This window comes from Talpa occidentalis, unplaced genomic scaffold (genome assembly GCF_014898055.3).
Source record: "Talpa occidentalis isolate TD23 unplaced genomic scaffold, MPIMG_talOcc4v2.1 talOcc4.16, whole genome shotgun sequence".
Classification (NCBI taxonomy): Eukaryota; Metazoa; Chordata; class Mammalia; order Eulipotyphla; family Talpidae; genus Talpa; species Talpa occidentalis.
The window spans coordinates 48,771,927-48,794,339 of NW_023601653.1; the positions used below are offsets into that span (position 1 = coordinate 48,771,927).

Here is a 22,413-nt window from a genome sequence, read left to right on the forward strand (position 1 = left end):
TAAGATTGATTTATTTGTGCATACAAGAGCTGGGATACAGTCCAGAGGTACAGGGGGTGAGATTCACCAGAAACAGAGTGGGGAACAGAACAGGCAGATTGACCAAAGTACACTACTGAGGGAAGCAGCGTGTAAGTCAGGAAAGGTCTCCTGCGCCATGTGGGTTGCTCCCTGGGGGCGCCGGATTGAACTTGTGCTGCAGAGGCTGCAGGCAGCTTCATAGGTTGCATCATAACCCCTTGCGCCACAAGGGAGGCCCCAACACTTTAATTTTTGAATTACATTTCATACTATTTTCAGAATAGCTATTCAGCTCTCAGTGTGTTTTATTGCTTTTATTGTCCAAGCCAAGTATCAGCTAGGATAGTACTAATGTGGGTGCTCCTTCTACATGGTCTCTGACACTTGACTGCACTGCTGCCAGTGTTTTGAGGCTAGAGAGACCACCTAGTAGCAAGTGCCCGGTTACTTTGTGTCACTTGTTACTTCTGTTGTTCTGAATTGGAGAAACCTTTTACTTGCTGCCTCTGTGAACTTTTTTAATAGTATGTTGTCCTTATTGTCAGTTTAGTCTCTCTTGTTTACTGACTTGCATAAATTCTTGAAAATTTCCAACATGTGTATGCTAACTTAAAATGATTTAAAATAATGATCATAGATAGTATCCTAGCTTTTATTTTCATGTTTCTTTGGACATTGTGAGAATTTGCTTATAAGGAGGCTTATAATCATCTTGACCTTAATCTAAAGTTTCTGTAGCATTCTCTGCATATTCTGAGTGTCACTCCTACTCTTTTCTTCATATTATTAAGGTCCTAATTTTTGGATTTTTTTATTTTTGGATGTTTTGTTTCTCAAGCTGAGAAGCATTAACTTTATTTTTTCTTTATGGTTCTGAAAATAATAGCATAATGCCTTGTAGGTGCTGTGAATTGTTAGATTATTTCATTATGACAAGATAATTAATGTTTCATTGTAAGCAATTTCTGCCAATTGTTTGAGGATTAGGAAAATTATATTTTATTGTCAGAAAGGAGAAAGAATGGAGGTATCACACTTCCAGACCTCGAGCTGTATTATAAAGCCACAATAATTAAAACAGCCTTGTACTGGGATGGAAACAGACTTACAGAGCAGTGGAACATAATTGAGAACCCAGAAATAAACTCACATCTATGGATAGTTAATCTGCTACAAAGGAAACAAAAGTATATGCTGGAACAAGGATAGCATCTTTAATAAATGGTGTTGGGAAAATGACATTTGCATGCAAGAGAATGAAACTAGATCACAACATCACCACCATACATCAAGGACAACATAACTTGGATCAAAGACTTGGGTGTAAACCCTGAAGCCATAAAATACAGAGAAGAAAACATAGTCAAAATATTTCATGAGGTAAGCTTTAGTGATGCCTTGAGGGATTTGTCCCCAACAGCAAGGAAAATGAAGAGAACATAAATAGCTGGAGCTACATCAAACTAAAAGCCTCTATATAGCAGAAGAAACTATAAAGTGAAAAGACCCTCTATCGAAGGAAGAAAATATTTGCATACCATACATCTGACAAAGGAGTGATATTAAAGATATGCAAAGAACTCATAAAACACTGCAAAACAAAACAAATAACGTCATCAAAAAATGGGCAAAATATCTAAACAGACAACTCTCCAGAGGAGACACTAGAATGGCCAATAGGTACATGAAAAAAACTCACAATCACTTATTAGAGAGATGAAAATCAAGACCACAATGAGTCTCACACCTGTGAGAATGGCCCATATCGAAAATACTAGAAACAAATGCTGGTGAAGATGCAAAGCAAAGGGAACCCTCCTACTCTGCTGGTGGAAATGTAAACTGGTCCAGCACCTAAGGAAAACACTGTGGAAGTATTTCAAAACATTAATCATGGATCCACCATAAAACCAGTAATTCTACTCCTAGGCATCTCTCCAAAAAAATTTAAAAACACAAATTTTTTTTTTTTTAAAGATTATTTATACAAGCACTGGGTACAGTCAGAAGCGCAGGAGGGTGAGAGAATTCACCAGAGCCAGAGTGGGGAACAGAACACGTAGACTGATAAAATACACTGCTGAGGGGAGCAGCGGGCGCGGCAGGAGAGGTCTGTGCGCCATGTGGGACCCTCGCCGGCAGCCGGGAGTCATACTGGCGCTGCAGAGGCTGTGGGCAGCTTTGCAGCCCAGTGCTCAATTGCTGTGCCACCAGGGGAGGCCCAAAAACATGAATTTGAAAGAAAACTTGCACACCCATGTTTATCATAGCATTATTTACTATAGCTAAACTATGGAAACAACCTAAGTGCCCCAGAACAGATGAGTGGTTCAGGAGCTATGGTATATATACACAATGGAATACTTACTACTCAGCAATTAAAAAAGATAAACTCATGCCATCTGTGGCAGTATGGAGAGAACTTGAAAGATATTGCTAAGTGAAATAAGTCAGAAGGAGAAAGATAAATACTGGATGGTGTCATTAATATGTAGCATATAAAGCAACTAAATTAATAGATAAAAATAAGCTGAAAAACTTCCCACTGAGGTGGATAGAGTGTGGGAGGGGAAAGAACTAGGAGGGAGGCAGAATGGTCTGTGGTAGTGAAGTATGGGTGAGTGGATTAGTGCACTGTGTTGGTAATACCCAATGGGGATATGCAAATGTTACCTCAGTTAAATGTCAATTGATGAATTACTTAAAAGGAAAAAAAGAAATCTATCAGATAATTGAAAGTTGAATCTTAGCCAGAATGTTAGGAACTTAAAAATATTTTATTGTAAACATTTCATCAGTAATTTAAATGTTTAACTTTGTATCTGTTAGGTGTTCATTCCCTGGTCTAATTTATATTACAGTAGGAATTATTAATGTAAAGTCATTTAAGGTAATTTTTGTTTTTAAATTCTTACTCAGTGTTTTAATATGCACTGTGAATCTTAAAAACTTAACCATATTAATTTGACTGCTTTCCCAATCATAATCACACAGTATGCTGTGATGGTTACATTTTGCTATTTATTTCATTACCATTTCTTTAAAGAACAAGAATTTGAAAAATGGAAAGTGACAGAGCTGGGTTTATAGACTGACTCATCCTAGCTGTGATTTTGGAAAAAAAAAAAAAAAAAAAAAACAGAACAAAAAAAAAAAACCCTTAGCTTTGTGAAATCCTTCCTCATATGCAAAAAGGAAAAAATAAATGCAGAAGGTTGTTAAGTTAGATAAGGAAGTAAGGAACAGAGTATGTAGCAAAAACTAGGGGGCTCACGAGTCCCTTTATACCTTTGCTAGTGCTACACTGGGCATGCTGGGAAAGCCAAAGCGAGAGTCAGACCATCCCTACTCCCATGGCTTCATTTGCAAGGTAGCTAGAGTGCAGTTGCAAGAAGCCTCATTTGTTTGTCATGGTGTGTTTTACAGATGTTAGAATTCCTTGTGTGCATGATTTGAAAATGCTGTGAACACTTTGGTGGGAGGAGTAATCCAAGTAGTTTAATCTGATTCATCACAGACATGGGGTCAGTGTAACCTGGAACATGTGGTATATAGAATTTAGATAGACACGAGGGTCACACTTACAGGAGAGGAAGGTTCCAGGTTAATGTGATTCAGTATCCAAAGGCTCATAGTTTGAACTGCTGTAGAAAATTAGCGATTCTTCCACTTCGGATAGAGAGCAGGGATTTGTTAGGCGAGAGCAGCAGGTTCGGGCTTGATTATGGAGATATAGTTAATAATTTTTTTTAAAAAAGATTTATTTATACAAGAACTGGGGTACAGGCCAGATGTGCAGGAGGGTGAGAGTATTCACCAGAGACAGAGTGGGGAACAGAAAAGGCAGACTGATGAAATACACTGCTGAGGAGAGCAGTGGGCGAGACTGGAGAGGTCTACTGCGCCATGTGGGTTTTTCTCTGGCCGGCCAGGATCGAACCCATGCTGCAGAGGCTGGGGACAGCTTCATAGTGTAGTGCTCAACTGCCTGTGCCACCAGGAAGGCCAGATATAGTTAATAATTTTGACAGTTTGAAAGTAGAATTAATACCTTTTGCTATGAATTGCCTTCCTAGAAATTGAAAGTTTTGAGGAGTTTTTGTTACAAAGTTAAATCTTGCATATTGTGATAGCAAGCAGAAGCTTGTCTCTATGAGTTTCCAGGGAGCCAAGTCTGATTTTGAGTTGAGAAGAAGGTGTTCAGATAGCACATTGTCTTCACTGATGAATACATTTGGGAATTGCAGTGCCATTGTTCAGCTTGTTGCAAAAACTTGATCTCATCAGACTTTTGCCCAGCAAGAACATAGGTTTTGGTTGCTTAACTATTATATTAACCTCAATTTTTATTTGTGATTTTTACACTAGCAAGACTTAGGTGCTTTAAGTCCTGAAGAGCCACATTGTACATATGGATAGATTTCCCACTTGTTTCCATTCTTATAAATGTAGGTAACTATAATACGAAAATATTGCAATGAGTGAAATATCTTTATACTGTTTTTGAGTAAAAGCACATGTTCAATTTTTTTTGCTTGACTTATAGAAGATTAAATATAAATCACGGATATTTGTTTACAATGACTATAAAATTATTTAAACAACAGTTTTTTAAAATATGCTCTAAAAGCCAAGAGAAGTTGACAGTGCTAGTAATTGAGTTTTCCTTTCTTTCAGACATTATTTGATCTTTCACCACAGCAAAAAGAGTGGCAGAGGTAATAAACAAAATATTGGGGTTTGTAGGAATTTAGATGTTTTATATTTTGTTTGTTATCATTTATAAATTTTCATTTCTTTAGGCACTTCTTTGTATGAAATAATAGAATATAGTAGATAATAGCCTTTGGTTTCACAGATATAGAAGATCTTAGGACACTGCATAATCTTTTCTCTAATGCACTTTGAGTTTTAAATAGAATTAGTTTTCTGTTGAAATTTTATTAACTACTTTAAGTAATACTTGATCATTGCATATAAATCAATTTGAATAGAAAGGATGTAAAGTTGAAGTATCTTCTCTTTATTTTATAAGCCTCGTGCTGCTGACTCATGGTAATAACATTAAACTTATTGTGTAGCCTTCTAGAAAATTTCATGTGTGATTTTATGTTTGTATATTTTCTTAAATATATATCTTTCTTATAAAAATGGGATCAGTCCATTCATTTGTTCTGTTACTTATTTTTCCCAAATAACCTGATACTTCTGTGCGTAGAGTTTATAGATGAATTATTGAAATTTAATTTTGGATCACTGCTGACAGGCATCTACCTTGCATCCAGGATGCTGCTGTTAAAAACGATGTTCAGTGAAAAAATTTGAACCTAATTCTTTCTGTGTTTGTGTGAAAATGTATGCAAATGTATGTAAAGTTTCTAGAAATGTAATTTTTCTTTCAGATATTTAACATTTCAGTAAGTTCTTATCACAAGCACAAGAATTTTCTTGATGAATGCCAACCACTTTGCTTTGCTAATCATTTCACAGTCTATACATACGTATCTAATTACTTAAACACATGCAGTATTCTAGGTCAGTTCTCAATAAGAATGTTTAATAAACCATTTAATAATCCAAAATATCGGCCTAAAGTAGTTTCACTTATCCTGCAAAACTACATATACAACCTCAGTAACTGGGTATAACCAGACCAAATTTTGCCATATTGATAGGTGAAATGGTATTGCGCTTTTCAGATTAGCATTTCTTTATGAATCAGTTGAATGTCTTTCTGGATTTTTTTCCCCACTTGTATTTCTTCTTTTTTGAAATTTCTTGTTCATATCTTATGCCCATATTGCTTGACTGTTGGTGTTTTTCTTACTTTTAAGTATCCTTTATGTATTTCAGTAATCCTTTGTTCCCTGTCCTCACATCCATATATTGCTTTTTTTGAGTTTGTAGATTGTGTCTTGTGCTTAGAAAGATTTTACTGAATTTATAATTATTACAAATTATTTTTAGTCTTTTTTTTCCTAACTGCTAAGTACATTTTAAAGGCCTTTCTTTCTCTTTTAATTTCCCCATTTTGGGAGATTTTAAAATGACAGTTGAAATTGAATGCAGTAGAACAAAAGTACAAACCACTAGGTGTCTGTGTGTTCCTAATCCTTTGAATAAAAAGCTGTCAGGCTTTTGGAATGTGTTCTTTAATTCAGAAATGTTAAAGTGAAAGGTCTCTTTTTAGCTGGAATTTTACTCAGTGTTTAAGACTAGTAACAAATAGAGGCAGAGATTATGTTTTTATTATAAAAGTTTGGGCATTTTTCACCATAGTTGAGCTTTCTATGTACTTTCATATATGGAATATAAGCTTTGATATTTATTGGTACAATTGTGGCAGAAATAACACACACACACACACACAGAGTTTGGTGTTGTCCAGCACTTTTCCAACTGCCCAACACTAAAAACTGGAAAATTGAAGAGTGGAATACCAATTACATAAAAATATGAGGTTTTTAATTTCTGCTGTCTTTGAATCTAAAGAGTTTAAGTCTTGAGACATAAATCTGAAGATGGGTTCTGGCTTCTTGAAGCTTCCTAGATCTTCAAATTCTGCTCCTAAACATACATTCTTAAATGTGCTAACATATTCTTGAATAATGTACATACCAAAATGTCCTTTGCCTTTAGAATTTGCTTAAAAACTTCAGTTTTCTGTTTGTATTTTTTTTTTTTTTAAAATAGTATTTAGGGTCCAAGTTATCCTCTCCTTCTGTAGTGGTAAATCTCAGACCCTGGACATAGCCTTTTTGGTTTCTGTCATTACTTCTCAATTTAAGATTTGTTTTGAAATTACAGTGTAAAAATGACTTGTTATTTTAAATAGTTTTGTCATTTTAGTTGATGCCTCATGTATTTATTATATCTCATGCACATTTCTGGGAAATGTTGGTTTTATCATTATGTGGGATATAAAGTATTACTAGACATTTGTTTCCTTTAATTGCCTGTTTTTCTTTTGCCAACATGCATTTATATAAATATTATGTCCGTTATTTAGAGTAGTTTTAGAGTAGTTCATAGCAAATTGGTAACCCTGCCTGCCTACACATCATTATTGCTGGAATAAGGCTTCTGAAGCCCAGCTGTTGGGCCTCGAGCTACCCTCCCTCACTTTTCCTGCTTTCAAGGAGATGACTAGAGAATATTTGATACTTTAGAATAGAGTCCTTATATGTCTTAACTCAGTGAGCTAACCATTGTTATTTTTTAATAAGCAGTAGCTTTCCTCATGAACCTTACTGTATTTCTGAATTGTTGCCTGTTTGTGTTGTATTTAGGATGCTACAGGTGATTCAGAGTAGACTGCAAGAAGAACATTCACTTCAAGATGTCATATTTAAAAGTGCTTTTAAAAGTGCATCAACAGCACTTCCACCAAGGTGAGATGTATGTCCTAAATGTGTTAAGTATTCATTATGCTTCTGTCTTCTCTCATTGGACTTAGTCTGCTAGTTAGGTTTGAAGAACTATGGAATTTTAGATCTTTGTAAATAGAATATTTAAGTAATAATTATTTTCCATTTTGTAAACATGTGATTTTTTTATAAGTATATAAACTTAAAAAAACTGCTGTTTTACTGTTGACATTCAAAACATTACTTATCAGTTAATCTGTAAGGACTTTTTTCCCTCTCTACAAAATTTTCTTCCGTGAAATGGTGATGCTGTTGCATGTACTCTTAAGTAACCGTAACATATCTTGTTGTATCAGGGAAGATGATTCATCACTGCCTCCCGATGCTTGCAGAATTCGTGGTCATCTATATGTCAATAAAGTAGCAGGGAATTTTCACATAACTGTGGGCAAGTATGTTCTTTTTACTTATTGAAAATATTTTGAACAAGTTGGCAGTTTCGTTAAAGGCAGAGTCTTTGTTAATCAAATAATATATGTCTTAACTGCTACAGTACTGCTTATTAAAATGTTGGGTCTGTATTTTTGAGGTCTTGAGACTGATAATTGGGGCTTTAATCGCAGGAAAGAAAATAACTTTGAAAACCCCTTCAAAACAAAAATAAAGCAATTGTCACATTTTATATAGTAAAGTGAATGAACTGTAAGTAAATATAATTTGAAACCTTCTACTTGCCATGTTTTTATAGTCAGAAAAGCTCTTAAATAGACATCCATTTGCTCATGTTTTGGGTGGTGTTAGGTTTTTTTTTTTCCCCTTTTTTTTTAGACCTCATCAATGAGGCCTGATTAATTCTAGACAAGTATTTGGATGGAGCTAGAAATTACAAGTATTTGGGGTAACATTAAATTGGGTAAAAGTTTAGGAAAGACAGCAGAGCACCTGCCTTCATAAGCAGCACCCAGCACAGACACTGTCACGTAAACTTGGTAAATTCCTGACTGAGTTGACAGATGCTTTGATTCCCCTTGGCTCCCCTGCCCCTTTCTATCTAAAGTTGCAAATTTAAACAATTCATTGTAAAAGACTTTTTTTTTTTGCTCTGTGCAAAGTATCATACCAAAGATGAAACAGTGAAAATAAGGGAATACATTTTTGCTTTTATGTTGTTGACATTCTATGAGAGAACCCAAGCTTTAAACAGTGAATCACACTGATTACTTTAGTTACACTGAAGCTGTAAAGGACAGTACAGTACGGCAGATAGGAAACTACAGCAGGATACCCACCCTACTTTGCAAATCTGCAGAAGCTTTATTGAGGAAAACCTTTGGACTCTAGTGGATGTTTAGGAATTTTCTGTTGGAGGGAGAGAAAAAGAATGGAGGGTAAGTCCATAAAGCAGGAAGGAGCATGACAGGACACTTTTACTTAGGAAGAGAAAACTTCACTTAGCCTGTCATATGGAGTGATTTCAGTGTTGACAATGGTCCCATCAGACATCAGGTTTGCCTTTGTTGTCCCACTCTCCTGGGCAGTCATGCTTTGTTACTGTTATTAGGACCTGTTCTTTATATCTCTAATCTGTAGCTAGAAAGTTTAGGATTTCTTGGTATCATGAAGGAAACAATAACACTTGGCTCAAATACTTAGAAGATTTTATTACATCTTTAGATGCAAACAATATCCTCCACAACTAATTGAAAGAGCGTCAGTCTCTGATCCTCTATATCATGACCCTTTATTCCTATTTTTATTTCTCTGTGTGATAGTTCATACCATCAGTAAGATGAGGCCTGTGATAGTTCATACCATCAATAAGAGGGTTCACATGGAAAAGCATTTGCTTCGTGTCCATATGATTTCTGGGATATTGTAAAAACCCACTTTAATTTTTTGGTATTAAATTTATCAAGTTCAGTATTGATTTTTGGGGAGATCTCATTACCTCTGAGTCATAGTATTCTCAACTGTAATATAAAGGGAAAATAAAAAGAACATGATTTATAATAATATGCAAATGCTTGATCGTGAATACAGTAGAGGGGGTAATAAGTAGGCAAATGGTTTCCTAGTCCATGTGGAATTGGCAGATAGACATCAGTGCAGCTTCAGGTTGAAGTACATGCACCACCCTCAATGTCATGAGCAGAGAAGGTGCTGTACTGCAACAGTGAAAGCTCTTTGTAATATTGTGAACGCACCAAAGTTTAATCTTCTGTTTCCTGGGAAACTTAGTGTATATTGAAACTACAACATAGTGCTTTAATACCTAAATGAATTCAGCGCTAAGTTCAGATCATATCCTCAGGTTTCTCATCTCTGTGAATGGCATGTGGAGCATTTGGAAGCCATGTGTGATGTGGAACTGTCATTTTTGTTTGAGGCTCTTTACACTGCAAGATGCTTGCTTCCCTGAATACCATTTACTAAGGGCCCAAAACAACACCTCCCCAATAATTGTAACAACCAAAATACGTCCTCACAGCTGCCCCCAATATTCAAAACTACTTTTCCTTCTATAAAATTCATATGAGCTAGATTCTTACCTGGTGGGATAGAAAATACAGTACACTGGAAAAGCAGTAGGTAAATTTGGAACATCTGGCCTTCCTGCACAGAGTTAGCAATGTTAGAGAACTACAGTCCTCTGTACTCGGATGGTTTATTTTGATCTTTATTTTTTCCAAGGAAGATTATTATGCTTTTCATAAATATTTGAGTATGTCACTAACATTCTCACCCAAAAAGAGAGACAAGAAAGTATAATTTAAAATGGTTCTCTCTTCCTCCCAGAATAAAATCTGGGTGGTGAGAGACAACTGAAGTTCAGTGTATTGTTGTAGTTTGGTTATTCAGAAAAATTCCTCTCTCCAAATTTGTTTACAACTATGGCAGACATCCTTTTTAGACTGATGGATGGTGTTAGTGGGGATGGAAACTGATGGCAGTAGACTTGCTTTTTTGTGACGAGTTTGAGGTAACACACTTAATGAATAAGCGCAGCTGTGCCGGTGCACAGGGAGCAGTTCTATGGCCAGGATGATGTTGTGCTCGATGTGGGATGTTGATGTTCCCTAACTTCAACAAATACTCAGACCCATCAGGGCAGATTCTAAAACCGACAGTGGCATTTCATTGGTTATAAATAAAAACAAGGTGTTTTGTGAAGAGTTTTTGCTGTCAAATTTTTAGTTAATTGTTAGAACTGGCAACCAGGTAGAGCAGGAATAAAGGATTATTTAAGGAGATCTTCAAGGTGATCTTTTGAAAGGCTTTTTTAAAAAAAAAAAAAAAAAAAGAATAAGGAATGATTGCAGTTATTCTAAAAATGTAAAGGAATAGGTTTAATTGGAGACTTGGCAGCTTAGAGTGAAACGGAGGTCAAGAATTTACTACAGGAGCAGGCAAAGTACTGCCCATCACCTATTTTTGTATGATCCAAGAGGAGGAATAGTGTTTTGATTTTTTAAATGTTTGAAAATAATATTTGCTTCCCCCACCCCCACCTCAGAGTCCCCATAGAGTTTCCTTCACCAATGCACCCGTGCACCATCACCTCAGTCCCCTGTGCTCCTCCCTTCCTTCCTCTGATCCCTCTCCCTCCTCCTCCCCTGCAGGATGTCTCTGATTTATATTGTCCATTTTTGCTTCGTTGTGTTTTGTACTGTTGTTATTTTTTTACACTGATGTCTTATTTGGGTCCCATCTATTCCTGCTATAAGTGAAACCATCTGATATTTTTCTTTTTCCTTCTGGCTTATTTCACTGAGCATAATTCCTTTTAGTTCCATCCATGTTGCTGCGAATGGCATGAGTTTATCTTTTTTGATAGCTGAAAAATATTCCAAAAATATTCCACATCTTCTTGATTTAGTCATCTATTTTTGGGCATTTGGGTTGTTTCCAGGTATTACCTATTGTAAATAGTGCTGCAATAAACATAGGGGTACAGGTGTTCTTTTGAATCAATGTTTTTGTGTTCTTTGGGTAGATCCCTAGGAGTGGAAGCAAATACTGTTTAAAAATGAACAATGATGTAAAAAAATAAAAAATAATAATATTAAAAAAATAAAGCTTCATGATAAATCATTAAAAAATAAATGTTTGAAAATAAATTAGAAAGGGGATAATATAACACATGAAAAATATATGAAGTTCAAATTTCAGTGTGCAAAGATAAAGTTCATTGTGAGAAGATAAAGTGCTAACTGGTTCATGTGTGGCTACTTTTGCTCTAATAGATGAGAGCAGAGTGTGGACAGCGACATCCATTGCTTTGCGCTGGCAGTGTTGTAGTCACAGCTTGACAGCATTGCAAGTGCCATGTATTTTGCTGTTCTACAACATTTAATTTTGTAAAAAGAAAAAAAAAACTGGTGGGCTTCATGTGTACTTTCAAAACAGTGAACTTGTAGATTATTGTATCAAATTTGACATCAGGACATTGTGGGTGTTTTTATGATTTATTTATTTATGCATACAAGAACTGGGGTATAGGCCAGAAGTGCTGGGAGTGAGAGGATTCACCAGAGACAGCATGGGGAGCAGAACAGGCAGACTGACTGAAATACACTGCTGAGGGGAGCAGCGGGTGAGACAGGAGAGGTCTGCTGTGCTATGTGGGTAGCTCCCTGGCCAGCCGGGGATCGAACTTGTGCTGCAATGGCTGCAGATAGCTTCATAGGTTGTGTCATAACCCCTTGCACCACCAGGGAGGCCCAGGACATTGTGTTTATTAAAGTGTGCAACCATACTGTAGCTGTGCTACAGGGAAACTATTTATTTCATAATTACCAGACTAAAGTCTCATCGCTTCATTCCTAACTCACAGGAAAGCAATGGTTAGAAAAATCTAAAAATTTTAAATGGAATATTTATAAACATGAATAGAATTTCTTCATATAAATTGTAAAAAAAAAAAGTTTCCAAGTAACTCATTGATTAGCCCAGTAAAGAATTCATTACTGGTTAGTTAGTGAAATTGATTGTGGCAAGCAGAGCAGTGAGTCCAGGGAAGATATCCAATTGCTTTGGATAAATAATCTTTGGGTAGAGTGAGTATGCTAATGCCGAAGACATTAAGGCAAGCCAGATGACTTTGAGCAACTCTCCCTAGCTCTTGTTGAGTGGACAGAGTTACAAATACTTAATTCAAAAAACTTTCAACAAGTGTTGCAGAAACTGTGGAGAGAGAAGAATCCTATTAGTTTGTTGGTGGAAATGTAAATTGGTGTAGCCATTTTGGAAAGCAAGTCTTGACTTAACATAAAATAAAAATAGAAATAACTATACAATTCAGAAATCCCACTTTTGGGTATCTGTGTGCACCACAGTGTTTATTATGGTATTATTTACAGTAGCTAGAATGTAGACGCAACCTTTGTCCACTGACAGAGGACTGGATAAAGATGTGGTATGTCTACACAGTGGAATACTACTCAGCTATCAGGAAAGATGAAATGTTATGATGTACAGTAAAATGGAAAGGACTTGAGTTAGGTGAAGCAAATTAGATCACAAAGATAAAGACATATTGAATGATTTCACATATATATTATAAGGAAACAATATAGATGGACTGACAAAGCAAAACAAGTGTAAACTAGTAGACACTGGCAGTGGAATTTAGGTTTCTGTGGCTGGATAGGAGGGTTATGGGGCTTTCAGCAATTGATACCTGTACTGTCAAAAGGTAAAACAAGGAGCAAAATCTCCATTCTTATATTTGGATGTATTTTCTTACTTGATACAAGTGCAGAAGAAATCTTCATGTTCCAAAGCCCATTTAACTGCAAATTTGAGGAAATTCTGCCATAGTTTGCAAGTGATTGATCTGTGATGCAATGACGTGATAAAAAGCAATTAAATGCCAAGAGACAAATCTGTAAAAGCCTTCCAGGCAGTGAAGATGGTGAATTCAAACCAGTGCTTGTGGATGAATGTTTTCCAAGATGGTAGTGGATAATAAACAGTTGTGATCAGTGTTGTAATGGGACAAACTAACTCTAACCCCAGTTAAACAAAATGTTTCCACAGCAAAAAAAATTTGTATTATAAATATAAATCCTCAATTATTGAATATTATTATTATATTTTGAATCTCATTAATAAAAAGCTTGTGAAAATTTGTTTTCTCTTGTTATGTAACTACATAATATCTTCAGTTTTGCCTCTTGACCCACAAAGCCTAAAATACTTGCTACCCGGTTCCTTTGAAGGAAACGTTTGTCAGCCCCTAGTTTTTTGTCCCATGAGATGAGTAGACGTAACTGCTTAAATTATAGTAAAGTCTGTTCTTATATCAAGAAAAAGATGTAATTTAAAGAAAGATCCCCTTTCTCATTTTAATAAGTTTCATGTTTAGATGTCATTTCTTTAACCTTTTTTTCCTCCTTTCAGGGCAATTCCACATCCCCGGGGACACGCACACTTGGCAGCACTTGTCAACCATGACTGTAAGTAGTCAGGCATTGGTTTCAGTAAAGATGGCCTTGAGAAGGGTTTTTCGTATTTAATTTTAGTGCTGGTGTAAGTTGGGACTTTCACAGTCACTTGTTTTGAAAACAGATGTGCAAAGGAGAAAATAACTGATTAAATTTCATTGACTCTGAATCAGTTTTATCTTGAGCTACCTGTGTTTCTATTTAGTCATGGCTCAGAAGTTGAGCTTAGGGAAGAAAGGCTGTGGTGTACTTTGTTTGTATCACTTTATACACTTCCGAAGTATATGTGGACACACACATGTACATATGAAATATTTGAGTTCATTTCATGTAAAGTCATAAAAAGTATATTTTTAAAGTCTGCTTTAGAGAACAGAAACAAGTAATTCCATGAAAGTAAATTTGGTCACATTTAACAGTGATTTGTATTAAAATTATGTCTTTTGAGATTTGTTATTTAGCAATATGGGTATTGTGGTTTTTCAAGCAACACAGTGCTTATATTCGGTGATGATTCAGACCAGGAAATCTCTTTTTCGATTGTCAGGATTAGATACAGTATTATTCATAGAAGCTAATTTATATCTAAATTTGGAATTTGAGATAACATTTTATCAGAATTCCTTTATTCCTATACATTTAATTCTTACATACTATATAGCTGTTTTCCCAAAAATGTGGCTTTAGAGACTATATTATAGCTACAGATTTTAGATGGTTTCATTTGAGACTAGATAAGAATATGAATCAATCTGTAACATAGTTTTGAAGAATTTAATTGTTTTATTTTTTGCCTTTTAGCTTACAACTTTTCTCACAGAATAGATCATTTATCTTTTGGAGAGCTTGTTCCAGGAATTATTAATCCTTTGGATGGAACGGAAAAAATTGCTCTAGATCGTAAGTATTTGATAAATACTGTTGGAATTTGCATTAGGCAATGGTTCCTATAACTTTAATATTAATACATTTTTAATAATCCTGTTAACCCCCCTGCAACAAAAGATATCTTTTAGTTTATTTAAATGGCTGATGGTCTTTAAGTGGAGGTTTGTATGAAGGTTTTTCCTGGTAGTGGATAAAAAATGTTTAAGAAAATGGGCCACAGAAAAGAATAAGAAATTAGAAGATTACAAGACAAGTAGAATTTAGAAGCTCTCTAAATCTACATAAGGTTAATAGGATACAATTGCTTTTCCATATTCTTCAAAGAAAGAATTATTATAAGGAGAATTTTGCTCTTTGTAAAATTCAAAGTTCTGAAGTGCATGTTTACCATATTAAAACCATGTAAGAGAAATTTGATAGGCGTCTGAAACCTAGAATGTTACTGTAATGGCTTGGCTATTACAGAAGTGGTAACAACAGTACTCTCACCTTTTATTAATGTTTGTTTTAACCTCCTGTTTCATTTGTAATTTCTGTTTTTTTTTAATATGGATGAATTTTTCCTTCTTCAGTAGCAGATAATCTAGTTTATATTTCCACAAGGTTCTTGATTATCATTTTGCACAGCGTGCTTCCCTTAGGACACCTGTTAAGGACTTCTGAAGTTTTCTGTGCTGCTAGGAATTCTGGATTTTGCAAAACTTAATTAAGAATTTTAGGTTCTATTCAAAAAATTTTTTTAAATTATTTTACTCATTTAGCTTTGTATTGTAGTCAGATATATTCAAGGAGTTTTAGTTAGAATACTTAACATACAGGAGAATTTTGTTTGTGTGGGATTGTTTCATTTACAGAAACTTTAGTGTACTAAATTAAGAAATGTGTAAGTAGAGACATGAGAGAAATGGGACCTTTATTCATTGTAATCTCATCTTTACTTGAGGTAATGTTCATTATACACTAAACTGAAGTCTATGGGTTCCTAAATTCAGAAAGTCTTAAGAAGTTGTACAATGTTGTCAGCTGAGTGTTGGTAGGTTTTTCAGAGATTGGAGACAGATGGACCCTTCTGCTTCCTAATACATCTTCCATAGGGCCTCTTTAACCAAAAAGAAAAAATCAGTACTCCATGTCTCATGTGTTCAGGTCATGTTCTTCAGAAGTTTTTAGGTGACTCTTGAGCAGTTAACATCTTTAATGCTGTACAGATTTGGACAGCTCTTTAAACTCTGGATAAGTCTTCGCCTTGAGAGAAAGTTGATTCAACAGAATTTCTCCCAGCCTGGTCATTGGTTATCAGCACGCTGACACTCCTTGAATAAATATCAGATAGAGGTGTGTTCAGTGTTTCCTCTGGCCACAGACAGCTTCAGGTTTCTTTTTGATTCTCTCTGGTTAACAGTCCTTGCATTGGTACTTCCCTCCTCCACATGGTAAGGTTCCTGGCCCCTCCCACCTCCCCACATTTCCCAGCAGTGTGTACAGCACTGGTGTTTCCTCACCACTCTCCATTTTATCTTTTTCATAAATTCTTAATGGTTGAACATCCTTTTCACCTAGCATTTCCAGCTCCTCCTCTTTGTTTATAACATGGAGTTTGTCAGAAACCTCAAAACTAAGGCACAAATTCAGCTGTTCACCTTATATCAAAGACCAACTCAAAGGATGAAACTGGCACCTGTCTACCTTTTATTGATGGGTGGTAGACAAAGTAATACCCCTTTGCCCTGATTTTATCTGTGATAATATCTGGAATATTAAATTGAAATTAATGATAGAACTGTCAAAATTTCATTTTTGAAAATTTTAGTGGTAGAAGTAGTACATGAAAAAAGGCAGGATTTACTTTTTTTGTTACAAACTTTATAAAAATTTTATTATAAATGTTATTTTGTAAATAAAATTAAATAAAACTTTAACATCAGTGTTTGAGGAGATTGTTACTCTTGCCTCTCCTATCTTTACCATTCTCTATCTAATTTATGCTGAGATACTAGACAGAAGTTTGGTAGAAATGAAAACTCGTTGAATAAAAGAAGCAAGAAACACAAAGTACATACTGTATCTTTCCATTTATGTGAAATTCTAAAACAGGCAAAGTGCGAGGTAGTGTGAGTGATTGGGGTAAGACCAGATATAGAGGGGATGAAGCAAAGAGGTGCGAAGGCATTTTCTGAGACGATGCTGTGTTTGATATCTTGGTGGTGGTGGTGATCGCATGGGTGAGTTTTATGTGAACTGTTAATATTTTAAATTAATAACTGACAAAATAATGGTATCTGTGACTTGTATTGATCCTTAGAAGTGCCTAGTGATTATACTGTAAGTAATGCCAGATTATTATGAGTAGTTTCTGTAGTTATCTTTTTTTTTTAAGATTTATTTATTTATTTATACAAGCACTGGGTACAGTCAGAAGCGCGGGTGGGTGAGAGAATTCACCAGAGCCAGAGGGGAGAGCAGAGCAGGCAGAAGGACCAAAGTACACTGCTGAGGGGAGCAGCGGGCGGCAGGAGAGGTCTGTGCGCCATGTGGAGCCCTCGCCTGGCAGCTGGGGATCAAATCGGTGCTGCAGAGGCTGCGGGCAGCTTTTCAAGCCAGCGCTTAACTGCTGCGCCATTGGGGAGGCCCTGTAGTTATCTTCTGGTTGTGGTATCAGTTCCTTGTGTTTACCCAAATCTTGGCTCATTCAATTTTGGTTTATTTAGATACTTTGAGATGTTACTAGAAGAAGCCTTGTGGTGATTATACTGTTGTAACTGTATTTTATTCTTACTAGTTTCTGTATTATAAAGAAATGCCACATTTATTTTCCAGATTTGATAACATGAAGATGATGATGTCAGACTAACTCACTAGTTCATCTTTTAACATCATCTAATAGATGCGTGTGCCTTACTGAGAACTTGTTTTACCAAGTATGAATATATTGCTATTATTCTTTTGAAATTGTGAGATTTTTGTTAGATATTAAGTCATAAATGGCACTAGGTTTCACGTTGGTGTATTTAATGGAAGGAAGGATATATTTGTTTTAGTTTTGATGCTTCTGGATTGATAAAAAAAAAACATTTTATTTTATTCTAGACAACCAGATGTTCCAATATTTTATTACAGTTGTGCCAACAAAACTACATACATACAAAATTTCAGCAGACACCCATCAGTTTTCTGTGACAGAAAGGGTAAGTTGAATCATGCTGTTAAATGATATTTTTAACATCTTATCCTTAAATTCTGTGTCTTTCAGTTTGCTCTCTGGAGATTTCTCTTTCAGTTTGTACATTATTACTAAATTGGCTTTTTGGCGCTTTTGCTTTGGGCATTTTGTTTTCCCAGCAGATGGCACTGGGGCTTCAATTTTGGGTTTCTCTTTTGCTTATAAGTGTTGTGTTAGGGTGGGAAAAGACTGGAAGGAGACAGACTCCTGCACTCTCTTGGGATGGGGGCCAACCTAAGTAACCTTATGACTGGATCAGTTTCTGTTCTGTACCCAAAGCTTGTGCTCCTGGTTCCCTCTTCTTGGCTCCAGGCCCCTGTGGTTGGCGGTGGGTTTTGGTCTGATCTCAGGTTTCCTCAAGTCCAGAAGGGAGGAAGGTGGAGACAGGACTCAGTCTTATGCTGCCACCAGCCAGACTGCCAGGAGTCAATGCCTGGCCCCAGCTCATGGTTTCTGCTGCATTGCAGCCCTTCACCTCACTCTGGAGCTCACTAAGCAGTGCTTTGTGTTCAACTAATTGAGAGGACATGTTCTGCAATCTCGGGGGCGGGGGATATCATCTTATAAGTAGGCAACAACGGTGAGGATCAGAATTTGGAGCTGGGCAGTTTCTTTCCTACTCTGGAGTCATGTTTTCTTATTATTGTGTTTTGAGAATGGTGAATATTTCTGTGCCAGTAGCATATCCAGAAAAATTCTGAGGTGAAATTTAAGTGCTTTTTAAAATTTGCATTGCTCCATGTGGGATTTTCTTTTAATTGTCTTATAACACAATGGCCATGTCTTCATTGATTGAACAGTAGTTAGTAATATAGAAATTAAATACTGAAGTTTTTAGGACTGAGTGCCACTTTTAAATACTTAGGGGAAAATCAAGTGTAAGTGTGTGTGTGTGTGTGTGTGTGTGTGTGTGTGTAAAGAAAGAGAGGGAAACTAGGTCAAGTGTCCATGGGCATATATTGTGCTTTTCAACATTTCTGCAGGGATGGGAAGATTTCATTGCTCACTCAGAGTGGGGGTCTCCTGAACCAACATGAACCTACATGGTGGTGAGGCTTTGTAGGAATCAAGCACACTTCCACTGCTCAGGGAGCTCACGTGGCTTAGTCTGTGGAGGGATGCTTGGCGAAATCTGTAAAGTGACAGATGCATTTGGCCTTTGACCCAGCAATCCTACTTATAGAAATTGTATCCAAAGATAGTGCAGAAAAATACAAAAATGAGGTGTGTACGTACCTGTTCATTGCATTCTTGTTTGTAGTAGTAGAAAACTTGTGGGTTATCCTCATAGTAGAGGAACTTGTAAATTAAGAAGTATGAAACAGTACCTATGTACTGATAGGGAATTATGGTTATATTTTAATTAGCAAAATCAAACGAAAACAAGAATTCCAGAGCATTTAACCTTTGTGCTGACAGGGTGACAGATAGTTATAGTTCGCTTGAAAAAGAAATGAACTAACTGGATAGGTCATTTGCCTTTTCTAAAGTTCTTTTCCTGTTTAAAGGAATTGGAGTTGAGGGAATGGAAAAGGGGGGAGAGCTTGTTGATCCTGGAACACACAATTAATCAGTCTTTTGTTGCATAGACACCCCGGTCCCTGAAATAGCTTCTACCCATGTAGGGAGTGACAATGTATTTGTAATTGTGGCAGGATATTGAATATATCAAGGCCTTCAGATTAAGTTACTTTATTGAAAACTTGATGGATCTTTAGGCTCTGGTTTTTAATGTGTGTGTGGAGGGTGTGCTTTATGATGCTAATAGAGAATTGTTTCAGTGTCCCTTGGTAGTAATTAAGCTCCTTATTTGAATTCCTAAAATGTGCAGGTTAGTTACAGGTTGGTCAAAGGAGGCAGGGCCTGGCACACCATCACATAGCAAGGCAGTGTGGTAGCTGCTTGGAATGTAATAAGAACGGAATGAAATAGAATATTTTCTCACTCATTGGGGGGACTGTGTTAAGTGTATAATTTTAGTTATGTTCCTTTCAAGAAAAAAAATAATTCTACCTTTACAAACTGAACCAAGGTATCTGAAAGATCAGATATTGAAAGAAACAAAGATAGCAAGTATTGATGTCTTTCAAAGTAATGTGTTGTTTTCATCCTCAGTGTATCTCATATCGTTTAAAATGAAGAACAGGATGTGAAATTGTTTATAAATCAATCATTCAAATAATAGTAATTAGTTATTTTATTAATTTTTAGCAGAGAAATACCACTAAAAGCACAGCAAAATATTAGTGTAACTTTTTGTTTGATTTGGTTTAGAAAGGAATGAGACATACAGTTGTAAGCTCATTTTCTCAGAAAGAGAAAATAGAGAACGATCCTGCTGTTTAGTTTGTCTCAAAAGCTCATCTTACCAAGAATAAGGAGTGATTTGCTTGGCCCTGCACTGCGGTGTCCAGCAGGGCTGTTCTTGAAGTGGCTGGTGTCCCTTCTTTGCAGTAGGGCTGGAGGACTTCGCAGACCTTGTCAAGGACCTGGTGACTTGGGGCTTGTTTTCTGACCTCCTGCCTCTCCTGGCCCTCTTGCTTTCCTTGCAGGAACGCATCATTAACCATGCTGCGGGCAGCCACGGAGTCTCGGGGATCTTCATGAAATATGACCTCAGCTCTCTGATGGTGACTGTGACGGAGGAGCATATGCCTTTCTGGCAGTTCTTTGTAAGACTCTGTGGTATTGTTGGAGGAATCTTCTCAACAACAGGTTAAATTCGATTCCTTACTTGTCTAATTTCTAGATTTGTTGCTTACACTGAAATTAAGATGCTTTTCCTTAAAAGGGATGAGAAATGTATACATTTTCATGTTTTGCTATTTAAAGAACTTTTTCTTTAAGATACAATTCCAAACCTCCAAAGTTACATTATGTGCTGAACATAATTAAGTCCCCTACATCTGATGTTCTACGGGAAATTATTGGATGAGGTAGCAAGAGCCTAGGATTTAATCTAAATTCTGCCATTTACATGGTGGTGGTCTTGAATAGGTCATTTCCCTTTTCTAAAGTTCTTTCCTCATTTCTGAAAATGGTAGTTGTTACTGTAAGAGAAAAGTGTGCTGTAGGGTTAAAGGAGAGAATGCCTAGAAATCGCAGACACTAATATGAATTGTTTTGAATTTAAGATATGTTTAACTCTACAGTATTTCAAAGCATATCTTACAGTACCTTGAGCTATGCAATGCAGGAAACCAAGTTTTTTTAGCCAATAATGTTTTTATCATGTTTAGCCTTTTTGACTGAGAAGTCAGATTGTGCTCAAAGATAACTTGTAGAGTTGTAATTATGAAGATTTGAATTAAGCACAGTAGATAAGGAAAGGGCAGTTCTATATTTATCCTCAACCTCTATTCACTATTACATGGAGATGCTAGTTTATAAACTTTGAAATTTATTTTTAAAGTAAAGTGTTCTTTTTTTGTTGTTTGTTTGTTTTTAATGAAAGTCTTTGTCACAGCTTCATTTAAATCCAGTAGTGCTGATACTGGTTTTAAAAATTATGTGGGTGTGAGATGTATTCAGCACTTTGAAAAGATTGTCTTGTCATGGTCAAGGATTATTTGGCCTTAATTCTTTCAAAAAGATACCTAATTGTTTTAATCATGGAAGTGAATAAGGAAAACCACTTCATTTTCCTCTTTGTTTCATTTATTCTTAAGGCAACTTATGAAATAATGATTTTAGGAAGTAATTTCATTAGCAGCACAATTTAACTAAAACATACACTTATTTTTTATTATAGGCATGTTACATGGAATTGGAAAATTTATCGTTGAAATAATTTACTGTCGTTTCAGACCTGGATCCTACAAACCCGTCAATTCCGTAAGTGGGGTAGTAAAAGCGTTGTTGCTCTCCCAGTCTCTGTTATATCTAAGTCATAGCTTTCCGTGCCCAGAAAGCAATTGCCCCAAAAGGGAGCATGTTGAAAGAGGAAATGGTGTTGGGAATCAAACTAACCCTTTGGTCTTTTCTTCTTCTCCAGGTTTCTTTTGAGGATGGCCACACAGACAACCACTTACCTCTTCTAGAAAATAATACACATTAGCACCTCCCAAGTGAAGGAGAAAAACTTTCTGCCTGAGACATAAAGCCTTTTTTTTAATAATAAAATATTGTGCAATATATTCAAAGAAAAGAAAATATGAATGAGGAGCAGGAATTACAACTAGAAAAAATAAGAAGCCCCCCCAACTCAAATCCTGTATATGTAGTGTTTGTTACAAATGTCATAGAAGAAATTAAGCAGCAAATCATTGAGTAAGCCCACCTGGAGTATTGCTTTGAAGAGGATCCCTTCTGATACTTTCACAGCACCTGGGCAGTATTGGAATCAGACCTTGCTTCTTGGTGACAAAGAACCGAAGGAAAGAAGTCAAATCACTTCTAAAGAAAAAGGCATTTGATAAGTGCATATGTTTGCGTCTTTTTGTTTTTAAAAGATATGATGTGAGAATAAAAT

General features: G+C 36.0%; 1 protein-coding gene across 2 annotated transcripts in view; it reads left to right on the forward strand.

Annotated features, from left to right (window-relative positions):
- Positions 1-22,107, forward strand: part of ERGIC2 (ERGIC and golgi 2) — a 40,571-nt gene extending 18,464 nt beyond the window's left edge. For both annotated transcript variants that reach the window (XM_037514173.2, XM_037514174.2), the window contains 9 exons: positions 4,699-4,739; positions 7,311-7,412; positions 7,745-7,840; positions 13,791-13,846; positions 14,636-14,734; positions 17,810-17,907; positions 20,495-20,657; positions 21,694-21,776; positions 21,937-22,107. In XM_037514173.2, the coding sequence (XP_037370070.1) occupies positions 4,699-4,739; positions 7,311-7,412; positions 7,745-7,840; positions 13,791-13,846; positions 14,636-14,734; positions 17,810-17,907; positions 20,495-20,657; positions 21,694-21,776; positions 21,937-21,999 (801 nt within the window). In that variant the 3' untranslated portion in view covers positions 22,000-22,107. The remainder of the gene's footprint in view (positions 1-4,698; positions 4,740-7,310; positions 7,413-7,744; positions 7,841-13,790; positions 13,847-14,635; positions 14,735-17,809; positions 17,908-20,494; positions 20,658-21,693; positions 21,777-21,936) is intronic.
- The last annotated feature ends 306 nt before the right edge of the window (positions 22,108-22,413 follow it).